The sequence below is a fragment of the Eurypyga helias genome, unplaced genomic scaffold, assembly GCF_000690775.1.
Source record: "Eurypyga helias isolate BGI_N326 unplaced genomic scaffold, ASM69077v1 scaffold42998, whole genome shotgun sequence".
Taxonomy (NCBI): Eukaryota; Metazoa; Chordata; class Aves; order Eurypygiformes; family Eurypygidae; genus Eurypyga; species Eurypyga helias.
The window spans coordinates 271-9,075 of record NW_010268368.1 but is presented as its reverse complement, the minus strand read 5'-3'; the positions used below and the strand labels follow the sequence as shown (position 1 = coordinate 9,075).

The 8,805-nt window shown below is 58.5% G+C and overlaps 1 protein-coding gene across 1 annotated transcript in view; it reads right to left on the bottom strand.

Moving 5' to 3' along the window:
- STK36 (serine/threonine kinase 36) overlaps positions 1-8,800 on the bottom strand; it is a gene marked incomplete at both ends in the record, with an annotated part of 11,220 nt that extends 2,420 nt beyond the window's left edge. Inside the window, 21 exons of the mRNA XM_010157724.1 lie at positions 1-43; positions 158-265; positions 459-522; positions 838-932; positions 1,146-1,244; positions 1,480-1,584; positions 2,192-2,319; positions 2,600-2,741; positions 3,170-3,275; positions 3,584-3,681; positions 3,890-4,069; positions 4,338-4,481; positions 4,588-4,714; positions 4,794-4,993; positions 5,212-5,381; positions 5,642-5,735; positions 6,129-6,378; positions 6,628-6,758; positions 6,959-7,036; positions 7,779-7,919; positions 8,754-8,800. The exon at positions 1-43 is cut by the window's left edge and continues 12 nt beyond it. Coding sequence (XP_010156026.1) covers positions 1-43; positions 158-265; positions 459-522; positions 838-932; positions 1,146-1,244; positions 1,480-1,584; positions 2,192-2,319; positions 2,600-2,741; positions 3,170-3,275; positions 3,584-3,681; positions 3,890-4,069; positions 4,338-4,481; positions 4,588-4,714; positions 4,794-4,993; positions 5,212-5,381; positions 5,642-5,735; positions 6,129-6,378; positions 6,628-6,758; positions 6,959-7,036; positions 7,779-7,919; positions 8,754-8,800 — 2,550 coding nt within the window. The remainder of the gene's footprint in view (positions 44-157; positions 266-458; positions 523-837; positions 933-1,145; positions 1,245-1,479; positions 1,585-2,191; positions 2,320-2,599; positions 2,742-3,169; positions 3,276-3,583; positions 3,682-3,889; positions 4,070-4,337; positions 4,482-4,587; positions 4,715-4,793; positions 4,994-5,211; positions 5,382-5,641; positions 5,736-6,128; positions 6,379-6,627; positions 6,759-6,958; positions 7,037-7,778; positions 7,920-8,753) is intronic.
- Between the last annotated feature and the right edge of the window lie 5 nt (positions 8,801-8,805).

Genomic DNA, 8,805 nt, shown 5'->3' with positions numbered 1-8,805 from the left:
GCCCATCGTAGAGACCAGCTCCCATTGGCGGGGGGAGCTGCAGCTGTAAGAGAGGGTGGGGAACAGGCTGGAGCTAGGTGCTGGGTCTGAGGAGGTCGCACACCTCCACGGTGGGGTGATGGCATGGCTCCCCTGCTCCTCAGTCCCCATCCCATACCTCAGCAGGTGCTGTCAGCGCGTTTGTCACCACCAGTAGGATCTCTTCTCCGAGCTTCAAGGCCACCCCAAGCTGACTGAGCTGTGTCAGGAGGAATGCTGCAGCACCCTGTGGGACAGGGAGAGCTCAGCACCTTTGGGACTCTGCCACCTGCCCACTCAGTGGTGACTCTCCACCCCTCCGCCAAGGGCAGGGACAGCCAGGCTGCGCCTGCTCCCACCCCACCCTGAGTGGGCACCGGTAACACCCAAATGGGATGTGTAGGGCTATCCGTGGCAGCTCCGGCATGGGGGGCGCTTACCACAAGGGAGACGACAGGAGACTGGGTGATGAGATCCACAGCCAGGGTAACCACCTCCTCAAGCCTGAAACACAGGGACCAGGAGAGAGGTACTGTGTTCCCACAGCTGCACATCCCACAGAGCAGCAGCATCCAAACAGCCCCAGGGCTGGGAAGCAGCCACCCTGCAGGAGAAGCAAGACCTGGTTCACAGCATCTCCTTGTCCACACTGGGTCCTCACCACATGCCCAGCACCCACCCACCCTGCCCACCACTCCGCTGGTGTGTCCAGCAGGCTCAGGGGGAGCAGGAGCCCAGCTCTGGGTAGGGCGCAGGACAGAGGGCTCTTTAGGGCAGGGCATGTTTCTCTCCCACTCATGAGTGAAAGTGGGAGCTTACCTGGGTGGGGAGGCCTGGAGCTGCAGGATGAGCAGGGCCAGCAGATACAGAGAGGCCTCACAGGCTGCACCCTGGGCCACCTCCACCACGGGGACCTGCCAAGGGAGCAGGAGTCACAGGGGAATATCAAGGCTGGGAGGGGAGAAGGACATGTTTCTGGGCCCTGGAGAAGAGCCACACTGTCCAGACAAAGCTCCCCCAAACTCCTCTCCCAACAGGTTCCCTAGCTTGGTGTAAGCAGTGCTCAGAGGAACGTGTCCTGCTTGCCCACACTCCTGCCCCAATCCCAGGGCTGTGGTCGGTCCTACCTCGTCCTTTGAGAGCTGCACGAGGGAACCCCACAGTCGTTGGCTCCTTCCCAGGTGCTGGCACAGGCTCGGGCTGGCATGGCAGCCAGCGTAGAGGATCTACGAGGCAGAGGGGGAGATGCATACCAGCCCCTGGGGACAGGGACGCAGTGACCAGGCCCATCCTAGTCACAACCCATGGCTACCACGGGGCTCATTTATTCAACAATGGACAACAGGGAGACGGGATTCATTGAGGGCTGAGCCCAGGGTCCCCCCTTCCGCATGTTCCTAACCCCAGGCCAGAAGTCCAGGCACCTCTGGGCAGAGCCAGATAAATGGCCAGGGCCGTTACCTTCAGCACGTTCAAGGAACAGCTTGGGTGCTCCAGTCTCTCCAGCAGTCTCCCAAGCTGCTGGCTCTCTCCTTCCATAAGCTTTTCAGCTACCTCCCGAGCGACCTGCAGAAATCAGCCTGTTTCACAGCCTGGGCACCTGAAGCACTGCACAGCCTTACGGAGTTTAATGCTAGCAACAAATCAATAGAAGAAGACACCTGCTTCCTACATGGCCTGCGTTCACAAAGGGATGCCCGTGTGCCATGACCCAGCATGGCTTTGATGCACAGTCCCACAGCAGAGATCAGCAAGGTGAGATTCCACCTTTGCTGCCGCCCTCCTTGTTGACCCAGAGCTGAGTTACAGGATCAAATGTAAATCAGTAGTTTTGTTTTCCCTCTTTTTTACTGTCCATTCAATTTCACATTTCCTGCAGTTCATACCACTGTCATATAAGAATTCTTCGTGTTTTCTCTGCATTGCCTCGTTGTTTGCTTAGCCCACCCTACAGTTCAGATCCTAAGGGTGAGTGTCTCAATTGATGTAGGAGTCCTTAAACCCCTAAAGCTCAGCTGTTGGCTGGGACGGAGCAGCCTGAAAATGCCAGCCCTGCAGCCACCAAAGCCAGAGGACCCCAGCCCTCCACCCTACTGCTGGAAAAGAGATCCTCCTGGAAAAGGCTGCTGTCCCTGCAGGGACCACACCTCACCCTGCAGAGAGCTGGCCTGACCTGCTGCTTGGCTTCCCGACAACGGTTCCTCTCCAGGGGGATGCTGCAGGGCGCAGCCAGTGCAGCCAGGAAGAGGTCTGCCACACATGGGCTCTGGTCATGGGCTGACTTGGCCTCCACCACTGCTCCTGCACAGGGAGAGAGCTCGGGAGACATGTGCTAAGGGTGAGGGATGCTGAGGGGCAGCGGGATGGGGTTGGAGGCCAAGAGAGGAAAAGTCAGGCTTGTGACACAAGGAAGGTGAGATCTGGGGTTGAGGGAGAGCCCTGGTTAGCATGGGTTTGGGCAGGTAAGCTTCAGCCACCTCCTCCGGCCACCAGCACTGAGGGCAGTCAGTGCCCTGAGGGAGCACCCAGGCAGGAGGGAGAGGGGAAACCCCAGGAGGAGCTGTCGAGGTGGTGCCGCTACCTCGCAGAGCGGGCTGCTCTGAGACGGATCCCTGGAGGAGTCTGTGCAGCAGGGGCTGATGCTCCTCTCGCAGGCTGACATAGAAGGGTGCAGAGACGGAGGGGCATGTTGCATCCAGGCTCTCACAGAGCAGGGTGAAGCACTGGGGGAGACACAGGGGTTGCCATCACTGCAGACTGAGGGTGGGAGGAGAGAGAAGGATGATGGGGGAGGAGGCTGTGGGGGGAACAGCAGAGATGGGAGAAAGACTCGTGCTGGAGCTTCAGGGACCTCCAAGCATCGTCTCCAGGCAGGTTAATGTGGAAGCCACATGCAGCTGCGTGATGGCTGAGATGGCCGTACACGCGGAGGCACAGCCAGGGAAGGTGACCCTCAGAAACCTCCTTTCTGCATGTGATCCCCCCCGAAAAAACCCAAGGGGTTATACAGCCTGCCCTGACAAGAATGCATCAGACCCCACTGCTGCGAGCAGGGTCCGCAGTCTGCGCATCCCCTGACACACACGCCCAGCCCCACAGCTTCCATCCCTGGGGTACAGGGTTGGGAGAAGGGACACAGAGGCTCCCTTACCAGGAGGCTTTGCTGGCAGAGTCTCATCTGGCTGTCGGCTGGCTCAGCCAGCAGCTCCGGCAGCAGGGCTAGGAAGCAGCCAGCACTCTCCCGGAAGGCCTGCAGGCTGGGGAGGGGGGGCAGCAGGGGCAGAGGAGAGCAGAGAAACATGGCTCCTGGCTGTGAGGGCAGGATCTGGTCAGGCCCACATGGCCCTGGCTAATGGAGTCGGCAGCACACACCTGTGAGCTGCTGCCAGCAGGCACCACAACTGGACTGTCAGCTCTGCTTCCCCTTAATTAGTCCCACTTAGGGAAAGCGCTCTGCTTCCCCACGGAGACAGCTCCAATCAGAGTACGAACACCACCCTCCCGCCTACTGCCAGGTCCCTGAAGTGGCCACAAGAGACCTCGGAGCACAGAGGGTTGTTCCTACCTGTCCTTTAGCCCACTCTCCTCCAGGCTGCGCTCACTGCTGAAATAAACGGTGGTCACCATGAGGAGGTCAGTCAGCACCACGATACACCAGGGCTGCTGCAGGATCCAGAAAGAAACAGCAAGTGGGGATTGTCTGCTGGCCATCCCACCACCGTGGCGGGATCCTTCCCTGCCAGGACCTCCCCCTTCTCAAGGAGAGGCACCAGTCCTGTAAGCCAGCTCCGGCAGAACTCCAGAGCCCCCTCAGCACCAGCACTCTGCAGGGCCGGAAGAAGCCCACATTTCTCTGGGGACCTACACTCACCTGCTTGGTGCTCCCGCTCTGCAGGATCTGCTTGGCTAGGCACAGCAGGGACAGAGGCATGTTCAGTTCTCGGCAGAAGTGGTCCAGCAGCTCAGAGTCACACCAGGTAGCCAGGAGGTTGCCCACAACACGGAGCACAGGACGGAGATGGGAGGCTCCCTCCAGCATCCCTTCCAGCACCTGGACACAAAGAAGCCAGAAAAGCTCATGACCAGCAGCGGTTTTGGCCTCTCCATCAGCCACGGGGCAGCCCTTCAACCCATCCAGGCAGGGACAGCAGAGGAGCAGGTGGCAAGCCAAGTGCATGAGACAGCTCCAGCTCCCAGAGAAGCAGGGGATCTTCTTGCTGGCTGGCCTGAGGACTCTCCCAGTGCTCTTGACCCAGTCTTGAGGAAGAAGGTGGCATCCATGTCCCCACTTGTACTTGCCTGGAGCAGCCATCACTCACCTGCTGAGCAGAGTCTGCCAGGCGGGCCTGGACACGGTGCCGGAAGGCTGGGTCCCTCAGGAGGCTCAGCTGCGTGCTCAGCTGCATGGCCGAGGGCTCAGTGGCCTCGACCAGGTGCTGCCACTCCTCATCACTCTCCAGGTCCTAGGGGAGAGACAGGGCTGGTGCCACTGGCCCTGCCTGCCCCAGGGTCTCTGTACCAGCCCCTGGGGCTGGGCCCTGCTGCCCTCACCACAAGACATCATCTTACCTCACTCTCCAGGTCCACGGTCTCGATGCTGCGCCTGCCTCGGGGCTCTGCCCTGCCAGCAGCTGGCTGCACAGGGGCACCTGCTCCAGGAAATTCCCGCTCATAGTCTTGGGTGATGCTATGCTCCCTGGCCAAGGGAACAGCACAGTCAGTGAATAACCCTGCCTTCTCCTCTTCCTCCTGTCCCAGCCTCAGCCCTCTCTCACCGTGGGTTGGGAGGAGGCTCCTCCAACTCCCAGTCTTCCATGCTGCTCTTTCCTTGCAGGACACAGGGGTTCTTCTCATTGGAGGCAGCTGGTGGCTCCCTCGCCCCAAGGGCTGCCTTTCCCAGAGCTGCTCTGGGTCTCTGCCCTGGGCATCCTTTGCCAGAGTCCTTCATAGGTGCCTCACCTGCCTTCAGTTGCCCCTGGGTGAAGGCAGAGAAGTTTGGTCAGGGCAGGGTTACTCAGCCAGGTGAGTCCTCAAAACCCCACCACCGCGAGGACCCCACACCCTGCCTTGTATGTGGCTGACACCCCAGCCTGACCCATGTACCTTCTGCCTTTTCCCCCGGGTCCCATTTCAGTGTCCCTCCCCTGCCCTGACTGTGGGACACAGCAAGGAGAACCCCAGACTTTTCTTCACCTTTTTCTGTGCCTCCTCAACCATCTTCTGCTGGGCCTTTCTCAGGATCCTGGACTGGCCACTCCTGGGGGCCATAGCATGGGCTTGCTGCTCCTTCAGGGCCTGCAGCTCTGGGGGCAGCTTGGTGGTAAAGGGGTTTGAGATTCCGTGCTCCTCTGTGTCATCAATCACTGAGGAGGCAAGGGGAAGCTTCAGCAGCAGCTCTCCCTTGGGATACCGGGAGAGTGATTGACTCTGGGATCCCAGGGGAATCCCAGGGGACCCAGAGCAATCCCAGGGGTAGAAGCCAGGGGTCAGTGCTTGGAGAAAGCTGAAAGGAGGGAGGCAAAGACCAAGGTAATGAAAATAGCAGGGCAGGGTGGTCCTCCCAGCCTCCAGACAGTAGGAGGAAATGGACCTGGCCAGCACTGGAAAAAGAGATGGCACTCACCAGTAACCCGCCCAGCAATGAAGGGGTGAGAGAGCAGCTCTGGCCATGACAAGCGCTGGCGGGGGTCCTTCATTAGCAGTCCCTGCAGGAAGCTCTACGAGGCAGCACAGCACCAGGGTCACTGACACATGCTCGACACCCGCCAACAAGCACAATGCACCCAGCAGTCTCCCCAGTGAGGGCCCCCAGGAGGTCAGCATCCCCTGTCTGGCTCTGAGAAAGGAGCAGCCCCAGTGCTTAGGGCAGTTGGGAAGACACTTCCCTTCCCAGCCTGGTAAATAGCTCTTCTGCTGTTTGCCCCCATTTCCCAGCTTATGGACAGCAGTGACAAGGGTTCCCCTCCCAGGAGGCCCAGCTCTCATCCCTTCTCTATGTTCCGAAATCCCTGTTAGGGGACATAAAACCTAAGAGCGACCCACCAGGGCAGCACGCGAGGCCAAAGCTGCATTAACAGATCCCACCCGACAGACAGGGCCTGCGCCCTTACCTTGAAGACAGGGCTTATGGCCACCGGCCATTTGACGGGGTCCTTGACGATGAGGCTGACGAGCTGGAAGATGCTGCTGGTGTAGAAGGGAGGGGTGCCCACGAACAGCTCGTACAGGATGCAGCCCACAGACCACAGGTCTGCTGTGTGGTCGTACGGCCTCTCCTCCACCAGCTCAGGGGACATGTACAGCGGGGTGCCCTTGATGGAGGTCAGCACCATGGTGTGGATGCTCATGGCACGGGCAAACCTGCTCAGAGCAAAGCACAGGTGGCCAGTTCAGGCTGAAACGTCCGTTGCAGCTCCCAGGGAGATCCCTATGAGTTTACAAACACCTCTCCCCTCTGTAGTCCAAAATTCCCCATCCCTGCTCAATCTCTAAATATGCACAAAATCTAGGTCCCTTTGCACACTCCCCCTGCCTCCTCTACAGCATCCTGGACACTTCTTGGCTGCCCCAGGCCCAAGTGTCCCCCTCAAACTGGCTCCCAGCACCCACCCGAAGTCACAGAGCTTGATGACGCCGTCTTTGCCCAGCAGGATGTTCTGGGGTTTCATGTCGCGGTGCAGGATGCGGTGGGAGTGCAGGTAATAGAGAGCAGAGACCAGCTGGGCAGCTATGTTCTGGACCTGCGGAGACACAGGATCCTCGCCACCAGCTGGCACAACCACGGGTTCCCTGGCTCCCCCAGCACCCCTATCCCTGCCCTTGCTCTGTTTGAGCCAGGGACCAGCCCCAGACGTGGGCCAGCAGTTCCTTGGAGTAGGCCAATGGCTGAGGCAGCACCCTGGTGCTGTCGCCTTTGAGAGAGACAGGGAAACCAAGTCACCTGCTCCTCTGGCAAACTCCCATCATCCTCCAGGATCTGGAAGAGCTCCCCCTCTGCGTAGTCAGTCACCACCACCACCTGGAGGGAAGAGCAGCATGGTGAGATCAGGCACTCACCCAGCCACATCCCCACCATGGCCTGGAGACCGGGACAGAATAGGGTAGGAAATCTGACGGAGATACTGGGGTGTCATCATGCACAGCCCATCAGCTCGGGCTGGGACCTGGGATGAGAGAGAGGCCCCGTGGCTGCAATGCAGCAAGGCCTGGCACTTGGCAGGGGCCTTGTGGTTGTCCTTATCTCAGATAGCCAGCGAAAACTAGCAACAGGGGAAAGACAGGACAAGCCCAGAATGGTACTTCCAAGCCCAGTGGGCAGAATCACTCCACTGAGCTCGTTCTGAATCTGCTGCCCAATTACTTTATTTCATGCCCCCAAGTCTCATAGCACAGTCTTCTGTCCTTTCTTATCACACTCTCTCCATGAGAGTTTAAATCAGTTAAAAATCCGTCTCTGAAGAGACTGATGAGGTGACTGAAGAGTCATCCTCATCCTGTGATCCCAAACCACCCCTCTTGTATCACACACTCCCCCACCCAGCTCCTTCACCTCTGCCCATGACCTAGTGCACCCCACACAGCCCAGATAAGTGCTGACTCCCCACACAGCACGAACTGGAGGGCTCTGAAAAAAACTGACCAGGCCCCGGGAGGGTGTCAGCAGCATCTCCTCAGAAAGAGGTCCCTATGACAGCAGGGGCCAGCCCTTGTTCCCCTGCCCCAGTCAAGCAAAAGCATCTGCCCGGAAGAGTCGCCTTCACCTCCTTGTCGGTCTCAAAGCTGTCAAGCATCTGGATGATGTTGGGGTGATGGAGGCCTCTCATGATCTCAATTTCCCGCTGCAGGTTCTTCAGCTCCTTCTCAGACCGCCCCACCTTGGGGATGAACTTCAAGGCCACCACCTTTCAAAGCAGGCAAAGCTGGCATCAGACCAGGCTCCTACCCTGGCAGAGGCCAAACCCAAACAGGACTCAACATTTTCACACCGAATAAGACATTTATTCGCTTGATCCCTTGGACCTGGGGCTCCCCCCAAGCCCTTGCACATAAACACAGGTGCTCAGGGTACTTTGTGCACTGGTGTTTCAAGCAAAGAAATTTAATCAGTGAGCACAGACACAAATAGGACTGCCAGAAACATGGGGCAGGACCTAGAGATGCTGGTGGACAAGAAGCCTAACAGCAGTGTCCCCTGAAAGTGAGGAGCACTATCAGTACCCTGGGCTGTATCAACCGGTAGGAGTTGGAGGAAAGCGATTATTGCCTTTTATTTGGAACTTCTTAGACCACGGTGGCAATATTGTGGCAGGTTTTCAGCCCAGAAAGACATCGATAGGCTGGAGTCGGTATAGCAGAGGCCACTGGGATGGTGGGGGGGGCTGAAGCACACGGGAAAAGGACAGAGGGACTAAAACAGGGGAGCTTCAATTTGATGTAAGGAAAAACCCTTCACCCCAAGTATAGTCAAGCACTGGCTGTGGGGTTTTTGTCCTTGAGGATCTGAATTTACTGCTGGCCCTACTTTGAGCAGGGGATGGACTGGAGACCTCCTGAGGTCCCTTGAACCTGAATGACCCTGTGTCAGCAGGAGATGACTGGGAATGTCAGCAGAAAAATGAATGAGTGCTGAGTCCCAAAGGCCTGGCAGGGTCCTGGAACACAACAGCCACCAGAAATCAGCCCTCAGCGCCACACAACAGACCCCCGGCCCTCTCCCCTGACACCTCTCTCCTCACCTGGGCGCTGTGTTTCCGGCGCCCCTTGTACACGCGCCCGAAGGAGCCTTCG